The 25054-nt window shown below is 45.5% G+C and overlaps 1 protein-coding gene across 1 annotated transcript; it reads left to right on the top strand.

Annotated features, from left to right (window-relative positions):
• Positions 1–8527: 8527 nt before the first annotated feature.
• On the top strand, positions 8528–20477 carry C1H19orf67 (chromosome 1 C19orf67 homolog). The gene is made up of 8 exons (XM_056848075.1): positions 8528–8805; positions 10182–10326; positions 13375–13475; positions 14931–15116; positions 15654–15776; positions 17261–17408; positions 19597–19665; positions 20355–20477. Exons 1-8 carry the CDS (start codon positions 8528–8530, stop codon positions 20475–20477), a joined length of 1173 nt encoding a protein of 390 aa, XP_056704053.1.
• The last annotated feature ends 4577 nt before the right edge of the window (positions 20478–25054 follow it).

The raw sequence follows: 25054 nt of genomic DNA, 5'->3' as shown, positions 1-25054 counted from the left end.
AGAATAATCTCAGGTGTAAGAAGAGAGGATGGGCTTTTTGAGACCCAGGTTTGATTCTGTAGCATTTCTAACCAGTGTTTTCCACTGCTGCTGACATTCCTATCCTTCCCCTGGCCTCCCAGGGAATATCTAGATCACACTCACCTGCATCTCTTGTCAAGCAAGATGGTGTACAGGCAGAGTTGCTGAGAGGAATGGAGAAAAAATGCTCCAGCCCTTTAACAGTGGCTCAGTGTGTGGAAAGCTTTTCAAGGCAGGGAGATAAATAGCATCCCATCAAGTCTCCATATTAAGTCTCTATTAAGGGACTGGGCATTGTTTCTCCAGGCAGTTGGGGAACCTTATGTGCACGGCTGTAGGACTTGAGCTCTGGCACACAGAGGGGTAACACAGGCATGGGAAGGAGCTTGTGAGCAGCCTTTGTGGGGTAGGCACCGTTCTACGTGATCACGGCAAACTTCTTCTCAAAATGTGAGCAACAGTTGGAAGCTCCATCTGGCACTTGCGCACAACTGGTCATCTTTGAAGTGTCCCCATTAGACACTTTAAAGCACCCTGGGCTCTAATCATGCAAAGGTAACCCAGTCCCCTTTCTCCAGTGCCTGTTGGAAGAACTATTTTTGATAGCTTGTCCTTGGCACTGTTTTCTCGGTATGAAACTGAACATTTCTCGAGAAAGTTGACCTAGTATTCTCGAGCACAGAGAAATTTAGTGGGAGTAAGCAGGGCTGTGTGTTACTCAGACTTAGCTCTCTCTGGAGTATATTAGCTTTTTTTTTCTTTGTCGAGAAAGGTAAAATCCTTGCCTGGTGCTGCAAACGACATCTAAAATGGGTGTTGTGGCTCATATCCTGCTATTGCTATGGCGTCTTTTTTATATGTGATCACTTAGCCTGGAATAGCTATCATCAGCTATTTCCTTATTCCTTAGTCACTAATGCTGATTAGGAGCTTTATTCTAGGAAGAAATGGGAGAGTATGCCCTGTTTGCTATTCTCTGATCACATTGATTGTGAGTACGAAAGGGTTTTTAAAGCATGTTAAACAGTAACTAATCTTGTTCTTGAGTGTGCACCCCTTAAGGGGCAAGGTACTTGTTCATAGCTCGATCATGAGGCTGTAGACTATATACTTTCTCTTATTTTATGATGAGCAGGGCCTAATTGCTCATGCACAACATGGCTCTTTCCCTAACAGACTTGTAGTCCCCAGTTCACACACAGAGGACGTTCCTCTTATTGAGCACCCTCTCCTTTTTCAACAGTAGCTTTTCCAATTCCCGTTCAATCCCATTTTAGGGTTGAAATTCAGGAGCTGGCATCTTTTTTTTGAAGGAAGATTGGAAGGCTCCAGTCCACAGCGTTGGGAGAGAGAGCTCAGTCATAAGCAGAGCGGTACCCTTCTAAACCCACTGAAGTCAAATAGAAGGATGTAATTGTTTAGGATTGTGCTGTTAGAATCCCAAGCATGGGCTAGATGGGAGTTTTCTATGTAAGTTGCTGCTTTAGGGAAAATAGAACCAGATTTTGTTTGCATTGTGAGGGAAAGGTTCCAGCATTTAGCAGCCCTCTTCCTTTGAATGCGAGAAAGTCCAAGACCTAGAGAGGAATTTGTGCATATATGGCTCCCTTCAGTACCATGGAAGTTTTCATTCTGCCTCAGTCCTTGTATATCTTGGATTTACATTGCTGTCTCCCTTTCCGTTTTTTAAACACACCACTCTAGAAGTTGGCCCTACTCTGTTTTGTAATTGCATCTGTAATCTGTTTTAAAGGCAGTACTTCTGGCTCGGGTTCTTAATTATGGGAGGGAGGGCCTTGAGCATCACAGCTTTGGGTTCAAAGACTCAGCCTGAAACACTGGAGAGTAGCATCTGTTCCTAGACAATACACTGTTGACTTCCTTTGTGCCTCTGCTTACATTGCCTCTCATATCTTTCCTAGGGGGCGTGTCCAAGCTTAGTTATCTATATGGATTTTGTGCTAGAAGGTGCTTTCATGCTAAGAACTTGAAGCTTTTGTCTTGTCTACTGAGTTTTCTTTTCTTGATGTTAACTACCTCTGTTGCCTGACCAGAACCACACTGTGGCCACAAAAAAAAATGCTGCCTGGATCCTTCACTTCTCTGCTGTGAAGTCTTGAGTTTTTAACTGTAGACTTGTTTGCCTAGACCAGTGATTTCCAAAGTGGGCAGTACCACCCCCTGGGGGGCAGTGGGATTACCTAGGGGGGCATTAAGAGGCAAGGGGGCAGTAAGGGGGCAGTAGAGGTGGGCCCCTTCAACTGTGTTGTTGGACAGGGTAGGGGGTGCTGGGGTTGAGTTTGTGGAACCAAGGGGGCGGTGGCCCGAGAAGCTTGGGAACCATCCTTCACTTCTCTGCTGTGAAGTCTTGAGTTTTTAACTGTAGACTTGTTTGCCTAGACCAGTGATTTCCAAAGTGGGCAGTACCACCCCCTGGGGGGCGGTGGGATTACCTAGGGGGGCATTAAGAGGCAAGGGGGCAGTAAGGGGGCAGTAGAGGTGGGCCCCTTCAACTGTGTTGTTGGACAGGGTAGGGGGTGCTGGGGTTGAGTTTGTGGAACCAAGGGGGCGGTGGCCCGAGAAGCTTGGGAACCATTGGCCTAGACCAAAACTGCTTAGGACAAAACAGGCATGTTGACAGATGAGTGAGGGAAAAGCCTTGCAAGTGAGTCGTGAGGCAGGACTATTGGGCTCGGTCCCCAGCCAATTCTTGGATAAGACACAAGAGCTCCTTGGTTCTGTTCTTGCTTCTAATGTTCACTTGCTGAATACATTTTGCCTATTCCTTCCTTTCCCATCTGCAGAAGAGGGGAAATCAGCTTTTGGCCTCTATTCAAAAGCATTTTGTTTTGCTTGGATGCAGCACATGGCTACATTCACACTCCCAGCTGTTCAAGCTATAGAATGGAAATGTGTGTGTTGCAGTAAAGCATGGGTGCTGTGCACTGTTGTCGTGCACGGAAGTCTCGGGCAGACTGTATTGTCAGAGCTGCATCAGGAAGCTTTGCAGTGTGATCCTGGGCACAGGATCCAGCACTTGAAAATTTCAGCTGTCGTCCCCCCCCCCCCCAAATCAAGTTTCTAAATGTTAAGGTTCTAACCATGCTTTTGTGTGTAATGCTCCTAATGTAAATTTCCAAAGCCAGAGTGGGAAATGAGATTTCTAGGGCTTCGGTGCCCAACATAGGTGTCTCCTTTGCCTATGCAAAATAAGGAAACGCCAGTAAATTTCCCTACGTTGCATAATTTCTACAGCTCCCAGAATAATTCAGGTATAGAAATCTGATTCCGGTTCCAGGTATATCTAGCCTTGGTCCAGGATACTGTGAACTGAGCCTAAGAACACTATAGGCAGACAATGCCCAAGTTGGGGGGGGGGGAGTGAGGGAATAAGCCTAGCTTTTAAATATTGATTGATGCCTCAGGATTAACTTTATTCTCTCCCTGATTTAAACCTGTTATGCTATATTGGGTCCAACACTGCATCCACATATACAGTGTGTGCCCCTTTTGAAGTCTGAAGTCTACAGCATAAGACGGCATCTCTGACTGTGATCATCTGACCATGTAACAAAAGCTTCGAGACTGCTTTCATCCCTCAGTTGGCCGCTGGACCTACCGTGCCACTCAAAAGTAGTAGCGTCTCAGATACAAGAACAAGCATCTCCCCTGGTTACAGGAAGATGGAATTAAGTTGAATGTAAGGACATGTTGCCAAGGAAGGCTGTTGTAAAAATAAGGAGGAAGCGGGAGCTCCTATCACAAACTCTTTCCTTTGCCTGTAATGCAAAAGGTTGGATTACCTAATCAGTGACTATACGAGGCAATTGTACGCCAGAGGGTCTAGCTGGTGTCCATTTGGGCTGGAGTTCCAGTTTGTGTAAATTGGCCTTGCCCTGTTGGCAGCCAATGAGGATAAATCTTGAACTACTGTGATTCTACTTTTCCTGCTGGATTGTGCGGTTTCGTTGCCATAACGCTGGTTTATTCTAGCTTTGTGAATCTTCTGCTAATAGCGTTAGATCTATGAACTATCAGCAGTAAAACTAGCTGGACATCTTTTCTGTGTGTGTCCGCTTCTGAGATTGATTTAATCAGACAGCCTCCCTCCAAGTTTGTACATCTTCATTAACCTGTGAAAGCTGTTCCTAGTACAAAATAAGTCTCTGTAGGATAGAATTTAGGGAACAAGGTAATTGATTCAGCTAAAACACATAGCACGGATAGCAGTTTACTGGAATAAAGTGCTGATACAGCCATCTCCATCTGCCTCCACTAATGCACCTTCTGTACCCAGCATTCTTTTGCGTGATGTTGAAATTGCTGGGCTTCTTAATTTTTCTGACCAGCTTTGTAGCCACTTCAGCCAGTCTTCTCCACCACCCACACCATGAGATTCTACAGAATATGTGCGGCATCCTATCCAGTTTTATATGTAGGGTGAAGGAGATTTCATGATTTAACCAAATTCTTTTTGTTGAATCAATTTGATTGTTAATGCCCAATGTAGAGGCGATAGGCTGGTCTTTATCCACCCGCCAGGCCTCAGTAATTTATTAACCCTTCCTGCTGTGGTTCCTGTATTGCATGGCACACGGTAGGTATTCCTGCTGCTCTCAGTAATAACATGTGAATTATAACAATTTTCTTGGGTCTTTTTGTTGTGTAGAACCATTGTTCATAAAGCGAACATAATGACTTAACAAATGGTGTGGTGGCAAAGTTGATCCATACTGGATCAGTATGGAATTTGGTGTAAATGAGACCAAAAAAAAAGACTTTTACCCAAGCAACGACTTCTGAAAGCTCTGCTTACCTACTGTAGAGGTTCCCGTGCCAAGGAGGAAAGAAAAGGTGTAGGTGTTTCATCAATTTAAGTGCTCTGCACTGACTGAAATTAATATGTAAATGCTTCAAAGACTAGAACCTTTATTCGAACCCTGGTCGTTCTGGAGATTTTCCATCTTCGACCGTATTGACTTCTTTTATATTTGCAGGAGGGGGTGACAAAATAGCCTTTTAAAATCAGAATAGGGCACATTCATCTACCTGTTTTTAAAACACGTCCTCTGTACAGGACAGCTTAAAGGTGGCCTCTCCTTTTTGCCTGGAAATAGATGCCCCCAAATGTGCCCATCAAGCAGGTGCTAGCTGAAAGTTACCAGTTTAAGAAAAACAGAACAAGGTGACTGCTGAAGTGTAACTGGTTGTGGTGAAACGGCCCTGTTGACCTGTGAGCGCTGCTCCCTTCAGCCTTCTCTGAGGCACCCAGCAACTGTCCCAAGTCTTCACCCGGTGACACACCACTCTCTTGACTCACCCAGCTCTCAGAGGGGGTGATCCTTTTGTTCAGTAATCTGCCACCACTTGGCCATTTTAGGAATTACCAACGAAGAGGGCCAGTACGCCCAACCTTCCCTACCATGATGCTGTTCTCCTCCTGCCCACATTTCCCACTACCCAAGGTCTGGTTACCACAGTGATGGTCTGCACTCCTGAGGAAATAGTGATCTAGCAACTGGCCACCTGCTTTCCCCTGGCACCTGGCTGAAATAGCATGTTTGAACGGTGGAGGTATATGTGGTACAGATAACCACTATCAGTATTTAAAATAGTAAAGAATTTTTTAAGAAGAAAAGGTGCATAGTCTATAGCAATAGATTGAGCAAGGAATGCAAAGGGAAAATGTAAACACGTGATATTCAGTGATATACATACCCTAGGTGATATTGTTGTGTGGCAGGTTTTTAAACTTAGAAGTTATAGTATTCTAAAAGCTTTACATTACCTTGAAGTCTTCGTCCAGGCAGCCGGTCTTTATCTGTTCTATGTGGCAATGGCTGCCATCCAAGATGGAGTCTGATGTGAGAGCTCGCTCCTGCACGTTATCTCCACATGGCATCAGCCAACGTGAACCTCCATTCCCTCTGTGCCAAGGGATTTTGTTTGCCTACCCTTAGTGGGTCAAAGAATCCTTTTCTGGGGTCTCCAGGAAGATACCATTTAGCCTCTCAAACCCAATTCTCTGTGTCAACCTCTAGGTGTCAGATTCCAGCTTATTGTTGAGTGGGGAAAAGAGCAAATATCAAATCACCCTGCGAAATACTTCTTGCATGAAGAAGGGATAAGTAAATGGTCTAGTATTATTACCTTCATATTGCAGATCGGAAGTGAGAAAAAGTATGACTTGCAACAACCCTGCAACATAATGGAGTGTTGTTTCCATACTCCCAAGTAGAGATGACTGATGGTGAGCGAGAATGGCATATAACAACACTGAAAAGTGGTCCGTTATTGTTATCCCCCATGCTGCAGACTGAAAAAGAGCTAGAGTGTTTATGACCTTCCTGTCATTTAGTCCAGAATTGGGCTGCCCCCTACTGAAGATGGGGATGGCACAGGCTGACAGATAATGCCCTATGACACCCCTACAATGCAGCCTGTTGATTTGTCCTAATACTGTTGGGGGGGGGGGGGAGCCAGTGCTGAGTCAGTGACTCCTGACAACCCCGCTTCAGTCCATGGTTGCTGCTCCCACCAGTTTCATGGAGAGCTACAGAGAGCCCCCATAACCCCCAAAACAGGCATGTATTGCTCTAGCATACCGATCCCCTCCTGTGTACGATGTGAATTCCAAACCCAAATGCTACCAACTCCCGGCTAATCCTTGGTCAGCCATGAAGCTCACTGGATGATCTTTGGACCACTCATACCTTACAGACAGTCTATGTCCCATCAGGACCAGCGGAATAAGACACTTCTGCTACTTACATCATTAAACCCACACATCCTCTCTCTCACACACACTCAGGGCCTAATAAAATGTTATTCACAAATGCAAACAAAAATCTGTTTGGACTTTTTTTAAAAACAAAAACTTTCGGGAGAGGATAAATTACAGGAAATTGACATGAAAGGAGAAATACAAAACTTTTCCCATGACCACTGCTTCTCTGCTCCCAATTGGCCACCCAGAAGCTCCCTCAGGATCCCAAATGTGTAGCTACCCTTGAAAATATGCCTTTGGATCCCTATGACTGGAACAACTGGTGTGATGATTTGGAGCATAGAAACAGAGGGTGGGGAAATGGTTAAGCTCTCCTCTCCTGAAGCATTTTTTAAATATGGCATCCTGTTTCAGTCATGAAACTGAATATACATACGCAACAATGGGATTTGTCTTGTCCATACTGAATTTTCTTTTAGGGTCGTCTTTACTAGGGAGTGTTAAAGTCTTTTTATTGGAATTAAACAGAGAAGGGGCTTGAGAAGGCTCAGCAATCTGTAGGCTTGAAGACAGTCTCCTATTCAGTTATAAATGTGTGGTATTAATCCACTGAGCGGGATCTTGTGTGGATATTCAGGTGTATCCCTGTAACTGATGATCAAGTGGGGCCCTCCACACGCAGTAACCCAGTTTGCCCTCCTTTTCCTTGGGACAGTCTGTATCTTACCCAGCACATCAGTGCTTGCGGGTTCTGAAGTGAGCAAGAAGGACTCCCTCCTGGGTGAGTAGGATCCAGAATGGTGGTAAAAGCTTACTGGCTGAGAGGGGCCGGCTCCTTTTGAAACTTAACAGTCGTAACTTTCTAGAAAAGCCCATCTTGGCCACCATCACAAATCACAATCTTGCCTGCTGGCGTGGACGCGATTCAGCATCACTTACAGGTAGGGGCTCTCGTTTTCTGCCAAAGGTCGCCAGCTCAAACGACTGCTCCCCCAAATGTCCCTACTCATCCTTCCTCATTACGATTTACCTCGGAGGGTTTGATGGTGTCCCTCACTGTGCTCATGATTGAAGCATCTCCGTATCCCCAAATATAGGCGACCGAAACTTGATACAACGAAGAAAGGGATCACTAGAGCATCTTAGTAACCCACTCTGAAATTTGAAGAGAGACAGCCAAATCGTACTGAGTTCATTGCCCACCTTACAAGTAACTTTCTGTTACTCCAGGTGCTACAGAGGAAATTTGTTCCTGGTGACTCCTAAACAAAAAGCAAAGGTTTCCAGATAGCTAGTATTATTTTGTAGCAAGTTCATAACATAAATGCTGGGTGACCTTGGGCCAGTCACACACACTCAGCCTAACCTATATTATGCAAGCCATTTTGGGTCCCCATGGGGGAGAAAGGCAGGGTATCAATTGTATAGATAACTGTCAACTTGTTTCAAACTGTTGGTAGCCCATGATTACTAGGCGCTCAGGCCAGTATACACATGCTCTCCCCTACCAAATGGTATCCTCGCAATAACCATGTGAGGTAGGCTAAGAGAGAGAGTGAATATAATTATATGTTACCTAGTTAAATTCCTGTCAGCACTGGGATTTGAATCTAGATATCCCTTGTCCTACAGCATTATGACACCACCCTGACTTGAACGGGATGGAGGTGGGATGGGATGAAGAGACATCTTTCCCTTTTGGTCTGGCATCAGATGAGTGGTATTAATGCTTAGCTCCCTGCCCTTCTCTTACCAGAATACTGAGACAGGCATTCAAAGATGGCTACCAAGCAAGGATATAGTTGCCCCGCTGAAGGCTCTGTGGATGTTTCAACTTCCAGCCCCGAAGGCACCCTGAATCTCAGTCCTTGCAGCCCAGGGCTTTGTCTCATCTCCCCTCCCATTGCTGATCCCCACTGGCTGAGCTCCGCACCACCACAGCCTGCAACACCTCCAGAGATGAATATCACTTTAGAAGAGCTCCTTTCTCCCATTACCGAAAAGCTCAAGTACTTGCTGAAGAAAGCGGAAGACTTCCAGACATACCTGCTATACAGGTGGCAGGGGATTGGGTCAGGGATGGGGAAACAAGCACGGGATGTGTCTTCTTAACAATTCATGGTGGTTCTGCTTTCTGATGGTGAAGCAACTTTAAAGATGGAAGAACTGCCATTTAGGGTATGGAAGACAGTTCTGGAATGGTGGTATAACGGTTAATCGCGTCCAGTTAAGAAGAGGCCTCCATATTCAGTTCTTCCTTTTTTATGTGCACACATGAACATATGAAGCTGCCTTATACTGAATCAGACCCTTGGTCCATCAAAGTCAGTATTGTCTACTCAGCCCGGCAGCGGCTCTCCAGGGTCTCAGGCAGAGGTCTTTCACATCACCTACTTGCCCAGTCCCTTTATCTGGAGATGCCGGAGATTGAACCTGGGACCTTCTGCATGCCAAGCAGATGCTCTACCACTGAGCCACAGGTTACCCCTAGTTTAGGCTGTCATCAGGATCAGACTCATCAAGCAGGTTATGGACCTCTCTTGTGAATACTTTTGTTGGGCATCAGGGAAGATTGTCCCCACCCCACCCTGCAATGGACTCTGGGGCAGCTGTCTCACTTTGTGCTGGGTGATAAGAAGCAGCCCAAGGCCATGCTGCTCCTGATCTGCCTGAATGCCCCGATTAAGTAAGAGCCTGAGCTAGGTCTCCCAAGTGCTCTGCAGAAAGCTGTGGAGGAGAGGAAGAAGCATTGCAGCTGTGTGCACATGAAAGGCTAGATGCTCTGCTTACATGCCAGCCCATTAATGGTTCAAGGGGATCATAGTGGGATGTCATGCTCAAGTAGGGTTGCCAGCTCCGGGTTGGGAAATACCTGGAGATTTTGGGGGTGGAGCCTGAGGATGATGGGGTTTGGGAAGGGTAGGGGCTTAAATGGGGTATAGTGCCATAGGGTGAAAACGCATGGTCTCTTTAGCCTCCTTTAGTCCCTTTTCCAGTCAGGATTCAGCCAGGATCGAATGCATGCGTTTCACCGAACGTGTGTTCGATCCTGGCTAAATCCTGGCTGAAACAGGGAATAAAGGAGGCTAAAGTGACCATGCGTTTTCACCCATAGAGTCCACCTTCCAAATAAGTCATTTTCTCCACGTAAATTGATCTCTGTCACCTGGAGATTAGCTGTAATAGTGGGAGATCTCCAGCCACCACCTGGAAATTGGCAACTCAAGGGTTCCCAAAATCGGGTTGTTACTAGGTGCTCTCCTAATGGTAGAATACATAGTGCAGTGTTAGCATGTACCCAGTAGCTGGCTCAGTCCAAAATAGCAGGCTGCAGGCAGCAAAGAAGGGTGGCTTAGGAGAGGGCAGTTTCCTTCCTGAATGAGTGCTGACCGAAGGACCGTATGGTGACCATATAACTGTCCTCCTATTTTAGTAGAGACAGGATGCAGAAGGAGCAATTTGCCAAAGCGATGCCCACGTTCCTACAGATGTGCCAGCCTTACTTCCACTACCTGGAATCCACAGCACGAAGCTGCACGCCTTATTTAAGACCTCCCCAGGAGCCAGTACAGAGGCGGGTGAGTCCAGAGGCAGAGGGGCAGTTGAGAGGTTTATTCCCTTCAATCTTCAGCTCAAAGTGTCACAAATCTGAGAAAGATATTAAAGGGGATCATTTATTTACCGTAGTTATAACCCAACCTCTCTCCAAATACAGGGTAGAAGGAGGCTGCTACTATCTTTAAAATATCAAGTACATTTAAAAAACAGCAACACCCAGCAACAATGAACTAAAAAAAACAACAAAAATCTCAATACCCTTCTAAAAAGCTCCGCCTTACAGAGCTTTCTAAAACTCAACAAAAGTGGGGGGGGGCTTCCTGACAAGTTCAGGAAGGCGATTCCACACCATGGGTGCCACCACAGAAAAGAAGAGTTGATTTTTATATGCTGACTTTCTCTACCACTTAAGGAAGAATCAAACCAGCTTACAATCACCTTCCCTTCCTCTCCCCACAACAGACACCCTGTGAGGTAGGGGGCTGAGAGAGCTGTGACTAGCCCAAGGTCACCCCAGCTGGCTTCATGTGTAGGAGTAGGGAAACAAATTGCGTTCACCAGATTAGCCTCCACTGCTCATGTGGAGGAGTGGGGAATCAAACACGGTCAGATAGGGTTTCTGACAGCATGGGCCAAACAAGATGGTTCCTCTGTAAACAATATGGATCCTTCCGTGCACTCCCCCCTCCCTTCCTGTTTTGCACACGAGCCACGAGCTCCAGTCAGAGATCTACAATTGTATGGAGACCCGCCCGTGTAAATCTTTCATCTGATACCGGGTCTCGCTCACAATGCCAGGAACTCCACCAGCCCCTCCTCTGATTGCCCTTAAGTATCCAGTACTTGGTTTGCTGAAGTCGTTACCGGGAGAAAGAAATCTCATTGTTTCCTTTGTATTGCTATAACTAAATCTCATCCATTGTATCCGTTCTATAAATATAGCAATGTCCCAATGCTCTGTATTCTAACCTTCTCCGTCTTGCTGAAACTACTACCTCATGAATAAACTCTTTGAATCACTGCTCCGCCTGGATTTGAGTTCTATTGCCTGAGACGCCATAGGTTTGCTGAAACCTGACAAGTCCACTGCTCCAAACCACCGCTCTTAACCACTACATCACGCTGGCACAGGCATGAGCAGTGGCTGACCTTACCAGTCTGCAGGAAGGGACAGCAAGAAACGGTCAGTCCAAGGACTGGAGTGGCTGCACGGGTTCATTGTGAGAGAGCGCTAAACTCTCAACACAGGCATCCCATATCCACTGAAGCTCACTCTGGGTAACCACTGGGCAGTCACCTTTTGTGCCGGCTGAGGTTTCTAAGCTGTTTCAAGGGCAGCCCCATATAAAGCATTACAACAGTCAAGCCTTGAGGATACTATTGCATGCATCAGCACAGCGAGATCAGCTGAATCTAAATATGGGGGCTGACTGCCTCTGTGACAAATGAAGCTGATGGAAAGCATTTTTTTGCCACCAGACTCACCTGCTGAGTCCATCATAACACTCAAGCTCTTAACTGACTCGGACAAAAAACTAGACACCCTATCCAACACAGACAATGCTGTACAGTTAACACCCCCCATGCCTTTCTGACCAGCATCTTCTCCCATTGTTTGGATTCCGCTTGCTGTCTCTTGACCAGCAGAACACAGCAGAAAAGGGAAATAATCTTAATACAGGGAGAGTCTTGAATGAGAATGGTTCTTTCTTTGAGAGGGAAAGTCAGGTCTAATTCAGGAGTCAAAGGCCGTTAATGCATGGGTCAGTCCTAGTTGTTTTGTCCCTGTGATGTCGCACATTTGTGGATCCCACATTCAAAAAATGTAAAGCATGGCAAGTCACTGCCATTCTGCGCTCCTCCACCATGTCGTCCCCCGGGTGGGGGCGAGGGGAAGCCGGCAGCGGCAGAGGCTACTGGTGGAAGGATCTGCCATTGCTCTGCAATCCCCGGGGTGGGGGTGAGGGGAAGCCAGTGGCGGGTGGAGGGACGGGAGAGAGAAAGAGGCTGTGGGGTCCAAGGGGTGGAAAGGGGCCACTGCTGCTGGGATCAGGCAGTGTCCCGGAGGGGAGTCGACCCGGGCACTAAAACGCACTGGCAAACTCTTGTGAAATGCTGCGAACCTTCCTTGGGACTTGGAAGACCCGGAAAAGTTGCAAAATGAAGTGGGTTGATCACGCATGTGGGAGACTAACATGAGTGATAACTTTAGATTCGCAACATTTGCAGGAGAATAGCCGGACAAAACAGCCATGCGTTTTCGACCAAAGTTCCCTCCTTTTCCATCAGAAGTTATTTGTATTTGTATGTAAATATCCAAAAACACATCTGCACATCGCAACCCCTTTTGAATATTTTTTATATTATCCGTAATTGCGTGAATGTAGTATTTATTCATTAAATTGATGAAATATATACACAGTGCACTTTCACGAAGGGTCAGACAGTACAAAAAGTAATTACGTCAGGATAGAGTGGGCTGAAGCAAGATGAACAACGTGCCATTAAACTAAAAGAGAAGTGAAACGAAGAGAGTGCTGGTACAAAGCATGCTTGCAGATTCTACAGCAGAATTTTAGAAAGGAAAGGACACACCAGTTTCACCAGCAAATATGTGCATTAAATGGGGAAGGAAATGATATTGCTTTAGCACGGGGAAGAAGAAAGTTGGGGCAGGGAACCTTTCCTGTGAACAGGAAGGAGACAGGCAGCCCAACTTAGGTAGCTTGACTTGGGGGGGGGGGGGGAGTTTCCATTTAGTTACCAGAAGGGCATGGAGGATTAATTGGTAGCCATCCGCCTCTATCAGATACACACTCAAGAGCCTACGTTTCAGACAGCTTTTGGCCTACTTCTTTTGTTTGCTTGCATTGTTTTCCAGTTCTTCAATCCTAGCCCTGTTGCATTGTTTGCTCAGTAGAGATGTTTGCTGTTTGACTGGTTTTTTTTATCATATTTTGGTAATCACCTTTGAGTCTCAGTGAGAAAGGCAGGCTATAAGTGAAGGTAATAATACTGCCAGCCCCAATTTCCATTGCAATGTGCTCCTGCCTAGTTTCTCCACACAGCTCCTGGAGATCTCTCAGCAACTGGCCTGCCAACTTGAGCAGCTGGTCCTGATGTACGCTTCTTTCAGCTTTGTCTCCCTCGAAGACACAGACCCTTTCAGGTAGGAGATGATCTCCAAGAGAGGTCTAAGCTGCACTGCTAGGGTTGCCAGCTCCGGGTTGGGAAATACCTGGAGATTTTTGAGGTGGAAACTGAGGAGGGCGGGGTTTGGGGAGGGGAGGGACTTCAAAGCCATAGAGTCCAATTGCCAAAGTGGCCATTTTCTCCAGGGGAACAGATCTCTATCAGCTGGAGACCAGTTGTAATACTGGGAGATCTCCAGCTAGCACCTGGAGGTTGGCAACCCTATGCACTGCTTGTGCCCCAAAGATGCTGCAAAAGCAGCTACAGTGCCATAAGGCCAAGAATGCCAGTTTTTTTGATGTGTGGAGTGGAAGAAAATCAACCCTTTTGAGTAAATTAGTAGTAGCTGGTTTTGCTTCATGAAGCATACCAGTTTGGCCTGAAGATAAAGATTTTGTCCCACAGAGGGCACAATTGCACAAACTTTTCCACAAAAGATTTTTGTTTAAAGAAAACCTTAGCTTCTAAAAAAAATCCTAAAGGTTTCAATAGCTGGTTTTTAAATCATTTGATTTTTTTTGTCAGAATTGTTTAGATTTATTAAGTTGGATAAGCCACCTTTCTCACCCAGTCTTGCTCAATTCTTCTCCTTACTATTGTCCTACATTGTTTTTATCCATGCAGGTCCCATGACCCCCATCATAGCCTTCTTGGTGGTCAAATGGATCCCCCTCTTCCCTTTTTCACCAGTGGAAAACCTGATTGGAACCAACTCATTGGTCTTTTATGCATGGGAACTTTGACTTACTTTCTCAGCTGGTCTGACTCGGTTTTTCGTTGGGGTTATGCATGAGTTTTCTGTGCCTTAGAGATAATACACCCAGCCCGTGCGTTGTCCAGGTCTTCCCGATCCTGTCTTAACACGATTCTTCGATCTCCCCTGAGATGAACCCAGGTCAAATTGTCCCCATTTCCATGCATAAGCCAAAGCATGGGAGAGCTGTGTGTGTGTGTGTGACGTTTTTCTCACAATAAGCACTACAGCCAATTACAAAGCAGAGTTTTCAAGGACCGGGGACTCAAATGCTTCTGGATTTCTGCTGGTAATTCTGCAGCACTCCAAAACCGCAAAATTTTCTCCAGGGCAAGCAACAATATGCATAGCATTTTTAGGATTCGGAACAGAAACGTGTGGATCAAGAGAGCCCCGAACCCCAGGTAAAACTCCCATGCATAAAAGACCATTGTTTCAGTTTTGGAAAGGTATTGGGAATCTAAAATTAATTCAAAGCAACCTAAGATCTTCATAATCAAACTCTGTTTAAAGTGATTACTTTGCTAATCCACAGTGTATTCATTAGCTTGTTTGCATTTTAGAAGATATTTCTTCCAACTGAGAGTGTAATTCTATCTCGGCTCCCTTTGTTCACACTCCCTCACCAGGCAGAGGCTGAATTCTGCTCCAACCTTTCTATTTCTAACTCTCCACCAGTGTCTCATGTTTCTTCTGTGGGAAATTTTGGCTCAGTGAATCACACCAAGTTTCCATCTTCCGGTACTGCATCTCAGCACCTTACACCGCTGCCCATGTTCCCTGCAACCTATATAAGAAAATGCGCTGGAACCTTGACATTTTGGAAGGGCCTGCTGGGCGGAATCAGACACACCGCACAGAATAGTGAGTTGCGGAACGCTCTGGGGGTGGGAGGTGTGGGTTGAGGGCCCTAGATGGATAGAAATACATAATGCCATTTCTCTCTACCTGCAGTGCCAAGAAAGTGGCAAATTTCACAGGGCTATGATGCTTTCATTGTCATTGATGGTTTATTATATTTCCATTCCTCGAGCTTCTCTGAGGCCATTTATGCAGGGCTGTTTCCCTCGTGGTCACCCTGTGACTGCTCCGGTGCTTCATTTTGATTATGCACGCCATTCCCGACCATCAGAGGTTGCCTCGCTCTCCCTGCGTGTTTTGCCCATATGTTCCGGATGCTGTTTTAGTGGGAATCGGGAAAACGCAGGCAAAATGCGCAAAAATGCGCAGGGAGAGCAAGGCGATCTCTGATGGTCAGGAAAGGAATCAAAACGAAGCACCAGAGAAGTTGTCGGGGGTGACCGCGGGGAAACAGTCCTGCATAAATGGCCTGAGACACACTTGACCTTTCCATCCTCATTCTTTGCTGCCTGTGTGTGTGATCTTGTGCATTTGTTCCAGCTACTTCTTATGCTTCCGAGATACGGGAGATGAGACAACAGTGAAGATGCAGAAGCTCTGGTCCATTGGACGTTGGGTGCCTGTGGACCCTGACAGTGAGCACAGCTCTGACGTACTCTCCTGGTAGGTATCCAGCCCAGCAGAGCTGTCTAAAACCCATGTGAGCTGACTTTTATCTTGCATGGCTTACTTTCACTACAATTCCTGAAGTCTGCTCGTACATTTAATAATTACAAAGCAAGACCACATAATCAAGATCTTGTAACAATTGAGGCATAACTAATCCATGTTAACTGATCGTGACAATACATTCTCTCTTAAGAACACACAAAGTTACCTTAGTCTACCGGCTCACAGGTTCATCTAGTCCAGCATTTTCTACAAGAAACCCAGCAACTGCCAGTCCCAAGGTGGTCTTCCTGAAACTGATTGGTGATCTACTAGTGACCATCTAATCTACTAGTGACCGCCTAACTTTGCGTGGAAGGAGTTACCATTTGCTGAGGATTGCTTTATTAGTTCAATGTGAACTAGTCTGTTCACAAAAAAGGTTCTAGAATAACTTTATGTGTTGTCCTCTACGTTTTTTAAAAATAAATGTTTCAATTTTAAGAAGGGTCTGTGATTGCAATATTTCTAATGCATAGTGTAGTATACTCTAAGGGTTTTGATAAAGCTTTAAATATTGCCCACGTGATTCTCACTTACACAAACCCCTGTTGCGAAGCAGCCTTCACTACTATCAATTTCTGACTCTTCTCCTGAGAATTATGCAAGATGAAATCCTGTCTATAAACAGACACCACCAGCAAAATGCTTTCAGGAGCCAAGGGCTTATTAGAATAATTAGATACAGCTTTGGAAAAGTAGACACAACAATATCTAGTATCAGTGTCATATACATTTCAAGCCATGTTAGGGAAACAGAGATACATAATATTGAGAATGCACTTTTTGCTGTGTCTGTAATTCTGAAATGAAAATTATAGTCCAAAATGAAAATCAGGATGGGCTTATATGTAAGAAACTCTGCACCACCTCCAGATCAGATACAAATGGATCGCATTTTTTCCTTAATGCAATGTGGGATGCAGCCTGAAATGTGTATAAGAAGCTACCCTTTAACTTCCCACACATTCTTTACTTAGTAAACATAAGCACAGCCAATGCCTGCAAGTTGATTCAGTATCCTGACTGAAGAATGCCAGTGCATGTTTTCTGGAAGAAAGAACATAAACAAACCACAGTGAAAATAAATACACGAAATCCCCAAACACTAGGGGTTGCCAGGTCCCCCTTCGCCATCAGCGGGAGGTTTTTGGGGTGGAGCCTGAGGAGGGTGGGGTTTGAGGAGGGGAGGGACTTCAATGCCATAAAGTCCAATTGCCAAAGCGGCCGTTTTCTCCAGGGGAACTGATCTCTATCGGCTGGAGATCAGTAGTAATAGCAGAACTCCAGCTAGTACCTGGAGGTTCTGGAAATCGTATTTCTTAAGCCACATCACAGGTCTGTTGCTGTGACTGGCGTTAATGCTAAGGGGCTGAACTTACCTGACTAGCGTGGATGCCGCTTCTGCCGCCACTGACTCAGTCTCTTTCTTTGCCCAGGGTGCTGTGTCGTCATCCCAAGGGGGACTACCAGCAGCTCCTGACCATCGGCTTCGAGGAACCCTCCCACACCTCTGCCACAGACCTCCTGGTGCAGATGCTGAATGCGCAAAGCTCTGGCCTGCTTAGCCACGCGTCCTCCTGTCGGGTGAGCTCAGGGGAGCAGGTGCAGTAGAAGGTTCTCACCGGCTGTGCATCTTCACAGTACACCACAGGGTGCGGCCTCCTCCTTCCCGGTGCTGCCATCACCACTTCAGCAAGCGCACTGTACCATTAGCGGGTTATCTTCCATGGCGTGTTGTGAGGTCATGCCAAACGTTTCCCTTACTTCGTACAGCTAAGTGTTGAGACCGCAGAAAAGATCCTTATTTTTTTCCAGATCCCATTTTAATCCCCCAGTGCCTGGCACTGCTTACCGTGGAGACGAGAGGGATGTTTTTATAAACAAGGCGATAGGTTTGAGCGTTACTCTTTTGGCTGCCCTCCTCTGCCTGGTCCCTGACCACTTGCATTCAACCACCATCTACTTCAGTGTAAATCAGCTTCAGCAAATATTCAGGCTTTTCTGAGCTCCCTTACACGGTGCAGTGGGATGGGGCTAGAAGTGAGAACAGTCCTGTTTTCCTTCCTTCAGCGGATGAGTCTGTCCAGAGACGATTTTGCTGCCGCAACATATTGCAGGTGTTTGTAAGAACCCAAGGGTCCAGCATAAGTGTCTCCTCTCGCCAGCTTTGCCTCTTTGCGCTCTCCATTTTCATCTTGAGTTCTAGTCATCTAGCTGTGGCTCAAGGCAACAACAGCCAGAGTTTTTATTTTGTTTTTTAAAAGTATTTATTTATTACTAATAAAATAAGCTCCGGCTCTGCTTCTGACTCCTTTCCATCCTGATGTTTTGAAAAGAACTTTGTATTCGCTTGTGGAAGGATGCTGGAACACTCTTTCGTTCAATACGTTCAATGATATCTTTTCACCATTTCATTTTGTCTATTTGTTTCGTTGTGCGTTTCCCCAATTTATAACCACTTCCCAATGTCTAGGATGGTGCAAAAATAAGCAACATAAAAGCCATCCAGATTCCCCTTTAAAATCAGAAGTTAAACAGTTAAAAGCTGTAACTCATGACTCATTGAGTGCACAGCACAAACCCAAGGAAACAAGTTACATCTCCAAATGCCTAGTAAAATAAATGTGCCTTAACAACACCTCCAGAAAGCCAATAAAGATGGACATTTACACTGGGGGTGCTCTCAAGCCTTCAAGTGAGCATGGAAACAACCCTCTCACAGCCTTCTGCTATTAGGGTTGCCAGCTCCCAGCTCCGGGTTGGGAAATATCGGGAGATGTTGGGTGTGGAACCTGAAGAGGGAGGGGTTTGGAGAGGGGAGGGATTTCAATGCCATAGAGAACTCCCTGGAAAAAAGGGAGGATAATAAATGTGAAGTCTGAATCTCTGTTGCTCTGTCTCTTTCAAGCATTAACAGCAAGGACAAAGCTTGCTCTCGGCAATGTCCCCTTTAACACAATAGAAGGTCCGCCAGCAAGTTAGTGCTTTGCTGCTCTGAAAACATACCGCCATAAAAAATAAAAATGCCAGACTCCTGAAACCACTAAGGATACAGTTCTAAAATCACTATCATCTGTGTAAGCCAGGAGTCCCCAACATGGTGCCCATGGGTGCCATGGCACCTGTGATACCATTTTTTTGTGCCCGCCACGTGTTTTTAGAAAGTGGGCAGGGCCAGGTAGAGTATTTTCCCAGCACGACTTCTGATTGACTATTGAAGAAGAAGAGTTAGTTTTTATATGCCGACTTTCTCCACCACTTAAGGAAGAATCAAACCGGCTTGCAATCGCCTTACCTTCCCCTCCCCACAACAGACACCCTGTGAGGTAGGTGGGGCTGAGAGAGTGTGACTAGCCCAAGGTCACCCAGCCAGCTTCACGTAAAGTAGTGGGGAAACCAACCCAGTTCACCAGATTAGCTTCTGCCGCTCATGTGGAAGAGCAGGGAATCAAACCCCGTTCTCCAGATTAGAGTCCACTGCTCCAAACCACTCTCTTAACCACTACACCACACTGGCTCTTGGAGGTTTGATTGGCTGTGCAGATTTTTTTTAACATTGCTTTGGCAGCAGATGCCACCAGAGGACAAGGATCTGCGCTGTGTTATTGAAGTTAAGCTGTGGCAATCATTTTGTGGCAGGATCTGTCTCCTGTGGCAGCCATTTTGTTGCTGCACCCACCATGCTGTCAGAATTCCAAAAGTGCCCACAGGGTAAAAAAGGATGGGGACCCCTGTATAAGCAAATGCAGGATTCTGTTCTGTGTTGCTGTAGGGTCTCAGGAGGCAGATACACGTGATCCTGCAGATGTACGAAGTGCAGGTTAACATCATGAGTGCCGAGGTAGTTCTATCACTTCTCCTTGCAATCTATTTCACCATTTGTTCACATCCCAACTGATAATATGAACACTATTAGCAAATTCTTCCATGAAGTTTCCTGCAGTGGCACAAAGGACATAGCTAAGCAATTATATGGCTTCACCAAAGAGCACCTAAATTCAGTATACAAACCATCAAGCCTTTCTCCTTCAGCACATTTTCAGGACCCATGTGAATATACTCCTAGATAGCTTTTGTAATGGAGACACTCTGAAATATGAATTAAGTTAAAACAGAGCTTTGCAAATATGATCATCTATGATCAGAGTATAAATAGGCTGAACAGAAAAAACACACCACATATATATGAATGATAACTGCAATGATCCCCTCGTAATATTTTCACTTGCATCTTCAGTGTGTCCTCAGCTAGCCCTACAGACAGCCGGTCAATGTAACCTGCTGGAGCCTTAGAGAAGCACCCACAGGGCAAAGGCAGGGGGGTTCCATTTTCACACGTTTGCTTAGCACTGGAGCCTTAGTTTGGTATCATCCATTCCCATCCAAACAATGTGTCAGTGAACAAAGAAAATACAATCGCCACAACCATAGTCTAATCTAACTTCTCAAGCAAAGAAGAAAGAGAGATGTCTTTTCTCCAATACGCATCAAGGTTTTGAATGCTACTTCAATCATGTCCGTGTTTCACAGCCTCATAGTAAGGACCACTGCAAGAACAACCACTGTCTTCAGTGTAGCATCATCCTAAAGACCCATAACTGGACTTCCATCAGCACCGAAGGAAATGATCAAAGTAACCCCTCTGAGACATAACAAGCCGTGGAAAGCTGTCTGCATCTGAGCTTAGCAGAAACTGTGCCTGAGAGCCGGTTGGGAATTGTATTTTATAAAGCCCTACAGCTCAAGTCTGAGGAAGGGCTGCCTGGTTCTTGGAGGTGTCTGAGAGAAGTCACTTACAAATTGAATGCCAATGCCTGCTAGAAGAGAACGAGAACAGCACCTTCGTACATCACCACTTGAAGGGCAACAAGGACAGTCGTGGACTTCAGTGCTTCCAGGTGGGAAGGTGGAGAATCATACTACACAATCTTGAACAAGCCTGCTACGGAGTGGGGAATTTATTGTGCTATAGGTAGGGTTGCCAACCTCCAGGTAGTAGCTTGAGATCTCCCACTATTACAACTGATCTCCAGCCGATAGAGATCAGTTCACCTGGAGAAAATGGCCACTTTGGCAATTGGACTCGATGGCATTGAAATCCCCCCACAAACCCTGTCCTCCTAGGCTCCGCCCCCAAAATCTCGTTATTTCCCAACCCAGAGCTGGCAACCCTAGCTATAGGAGAACCACATTGTCTGAAATCTATTTTATGTAGGCTCTTTGCCTTTCCAACCCTCACATTAAATACAGTTCAATATGAACACAGTGTAATGTAAACCAGCAAGCATGGTATAGTGGTTAGCATGTCAGACTAGGATCTGAGAGAACTAGGTTTGAATCTCCACTCTGCCATGGAAGATTGCTGGGTGAATGTGGGCCAATCTCTCAGCCTAACCAACCTCAGAGGGTTGTTGTGAGGATAAAATGGAGGAGACAAGAACAATATAAGCTGCTTGGATCCCCACTGGGGAGAAAGGTAGGGAATAACTGAAGTAATGAATGAGTTTTCATTCTCTGTAAAATTGTCATTGGTTGGTTGAGGAAGGATGATAAACAGGAGCCACACAATGCCATTTAGTAGCTTCACAATTTACGAGATGTTTAGGTTTGCCAGGTCCCTCTTCGCTACCAGTGGGAGGTTTTTGGGGCGGAGCCTGAGGAAGGCAGGATTTGGGGAGGGGAGGGACTTTAATGCCATAGAGTCCAATTGCCAAAGTGGCTATTTTCTCCAGGTGAACTGATCTCTATCAGATGGAGATGAGTTGTAATAGCAGGAGATCTCCAGCTAGTACCTGGAGGTTGGCAACCCTAGAGATGTTTGGTGGAGGCACTGTATCAAATTTGAACCCAGACCCCTTTGTTCTAATTAATTTCCCTTTGAAGGGAGAGAACAAGGGGAAGTCTCTTTTTTACTGATTTCAGCTAGTACAATCGCAAGAGATACAAACCTTATAGACATTTTCAGTACGTACAGAAAGACTGATAACTTTAGTGGTTGGTAAACTACAGCTGGATTTGAAAAGGCACCCCAGAAATAGTAAACAAAAGATCCAAGTTGGCTGCCTGTAAGTACAATACATTCTGCTGACTTATTAGATGATATTTTGCTTGCAGTGGAAAGTAAGGACCCCACTAAGCACTTTTACAAAGCAAACATTTTCAGCTTAAGGCAATCTGCTTCTACAAGGTAGGAACTCATTCTAATTTAAAAAATAAAACCCATGAACAAAACAAAGCACACAGTCATTCCCAGCTTGAAGCAAGCTGCTTCTACAAAGCAAACAATCATTTCCAGTTTGTGACAAGCTAATTCTGTTGCAGGGAAGGGGGCAGCTGAAACGGATACAATGCCTTCTAAGTGCCTCTAGCCAGACTTTCCATTCCCAGATCCTGGAGCTGGCTGAAAAAGCATTAGGTACTACCTCTTATATTCAGCACAGGAATGAAAGCTGAATAATGGATGGATTACAGCTGGACATATTCCAATGAAAAATATGGCACAGATTTATCAGTAAGATGGATTGGCCACTGGGAGGATGAAAGCTTTTAATGAAATTGCAAGCCAACACTAAAGGCCTTAATGTAACAAGTATTACAAAGCACATGTGTAATCCCCCCTCAAAAAAGACTGGTCATTCCTGATGTCTACAAGTTTTATGTAGGTGACTACAGCTGCAATCCTAAGAATGCTTTCCAGGGAGTAAGAATGGGACCTACTTATGAGCAGACCTGGTTAGAGTGCAATTCTAAGCGGAAAGTGCCTGTGGATTGCAGCCCAAGATTAACATGTAATTCACTTTGTACAAAATAAATCAATCTTTATCTAAAGGTGTAAAACTGGGATAATGAAAGAGTTATATAATACGCTAAAATATTTCTTCTAGGTCACCACAAAATCTATTATCAACAAATAATCATAAAAGCTTTTTTTTTTATTTACATGACATTCTCATGTTGACTTTCTCCAGTGGTTCATTTACTGGGCAGCAAATTTTCAATCCCTTCAATATATAAAACCAGAATCACGGTATTGTATTTAATCCCCTTCGTGAACTAAAATGAAAATTAATGAAGAAAAAAAAACATGCCTTCATAAATCACCTTCAGCTGATTATACTTTGATTCATTCCATAGGGAAGTAAAAGTTGAGAGGCAGTGTGGTCTAGCCATTATTTATTTATATATTTATTAGAACATTTATATCCCACTTTTCCATGGTTCAAGGCAGCTTACTTATAACAGTTAAAAGCCTTTTCAATTAAACCACAAATAAATCAGCAAACCCCACATCTCCCCCCCTTTAAAAAATGCCTACCATACAAACCACCTCAAAAGCCCTGGCAAACAGGTTGGCCTTGCAGCGCCTCCTGATGACCTCCAAGGAGCCCACCCCACCCCCAGGGAGCCCATTCCACAGAGCTGGAGCCACAATAGAAAAGGCCCAGGCTCTGGTCAATGCCAGACAGGCTACCCTCAGTGGTGTGATAGCCAAGAGATGGCTGCCTGATGACCATAGTTGGTGCTCAGGGACAGATGGAAGGAAATTAGAGTGACAGACTAGGATCTGGAGACCCATGTTCAACCATTCCCACCATGGAAGCTCTTTTGGGTAAGGTTGCCAGGTCCTTCGCCACCGGCAGGAGGTTTTTGGGGTGGAGCCTGAGGAGGGCGGGGTTTGGGGAGGGGAGGGACTTCAATGCCAGAGAGTCCAATTGCCAAAGCGGCCATTTTCTCCAGGTGAACTGATCTCTATCGGCTGGAGATCAGTTGTAATAGCAGATCTCCAGCTAGTACCTGGAGGTTGGCAACCCTAGCTGTTGGGTGACCTTGGGCCACTCTCAGCCTAACCCACCTCACAAAGGTTGTTATGAAGATAAAGGATGGGTGAACAATGTTGTAAGCCGTCTCGGGTCTCCATTGGGGAGAAAAGCCAGGCATAAATATCTAAATAAATAAAAATGCTGCTTGCCACACATCTCCTGTATGTGGGTTGGATCCAAACTAAACTGGCAAGTTTCACTGATTTCCTCTTCTGCTACAGGCTCCACTCATGCCCTTCCTCAAGGTCCCCTACCTCCCGGAAACAGCATTTTGTGGCGATCAGTGGACTGCAGTGCGAGAGGGGAGAAAGTTCCATTCTGCCCCTGGAAAATTTAGTCTGGACCCAACCCAGTATATCCCCTACCTATTGTTTCCTCTGGGCCTCACTTTTAATTGTCTACTTTGATCCACTGCCTTTAGCTAACCTCAGGTGTCAGGTCAGAGCTTCTGCACCCTCCCTGCACAGGTTACAGCTATTTGCAACATTAGACACTCAGAAGCCTTTTCATCTCCTCTGCAAATATTCTGGCAACACTGTACCCTGGCCAACGGCAATGTTCACAAAGCCAGCAGCTTCTCCACCACAAGCACAAAAGTACAGAACAGGGCAACCAAGAGGGAGTTTCTTTCATATGAGGAAAGGCTGAACAGTCTGGGACTTTTCAGTCTAGAAAAGAGATGACTGGGGGAGGGGGGGCATGATAGAGGTTTATAAAATTATACACAGGCTAAAGAGAGTGGACACAGAAATCTTTTTCTCCCTCTCCCAAAATATCAGAACTTGATGGGATCCAATGAAGGTGATGGGCAGTTGATTCAGGACAGACAAAAGAGAATACTTTTTTTGCTGAGGGAGTGATTAAAAGTGTAGTATTCGCTGCCAGAGGATGTAGTGATGACCAAAGGCATAGACAGCTGTAAAAGACAGATTTATGGAAGACAGGTCTACCAGTGGCTAGTAGCTATGATGAATAAAGTAAACCTCTGAATACCAGTGCCAGGAGGCAACATCAGGGGAAGGCCTCAGCCTCTATGCCCTGCTCTTAGGGTTGCCAACCTCCAGGTACTAGCTGGAGATCTCCTGCTATTACAACTGATCTCCAGCCGATAGAGATCAGTTCACCTGGAGAAAATGGCCGCTTTGGCACTCTTTGGCATTGAAAACCTCCCAACAGTGGCGAAGAGGGACCTGGCAACCCTACCTGCTCTCCAGAGTACCTGGTTGGCCACTGGGTGAGACAGGATGCTGGACTAGAAGGAGCACTGGTCTGATCCAGCAGGGCTATTTTTATGTTCACAACACAGCATAGTGATGTTTTACAGTAACTACCCCAATTTTTGTGAGAAGTCTTTCTAGCTGAAACCCTTTCACTGCTCCTGGAGATACTAGTGGGTGAGCCTAGGACCCG

Source organism: Euleptes europaea, chromosome 1 (assembly GCF_029931775.1).
Source record: "Euleptes europaea isolate rEulEur1 chromosome 1, rEulEur1.hap1, whole genome shotgun sequence".
NCBI classification, from domain to species: domain Eukaryota; kingdom Metazoa; phylum Chordata; class Lepidosauria; order Squamata; family Sphaerodactylidae; genus Euleptes; species Euleptes europaea.
The sequence above is the reverse complement of the archived record's forward strand: the minus strand, read 5'-3'. Positions and strand labels throughout refer to the sequence as shown.

Coding starts and splice junctions, on each gene's coding strand:
- C1H19orf67 (XM_056848075.1), top strand. CDS start 8,528: ATGGCTACCAAGCAAGGATATAGTTGCCCCGCTGAAGGCTCTGTGGAT. Junction 10,327..13,374: donor AGGAGCCAGTACAGAGGCGG/GTGAGTCCAGAG, acceptor TTCTCCACACAG/CTCCTGGAGATCTCTCAGCA. Junction 15,117..15,653: donor CAGACACACCGCACAGAATA/GTGAGTTGCGGA, acceptor CATTTGTTCCAG/CTACTTCTTATGCTTCCGAG.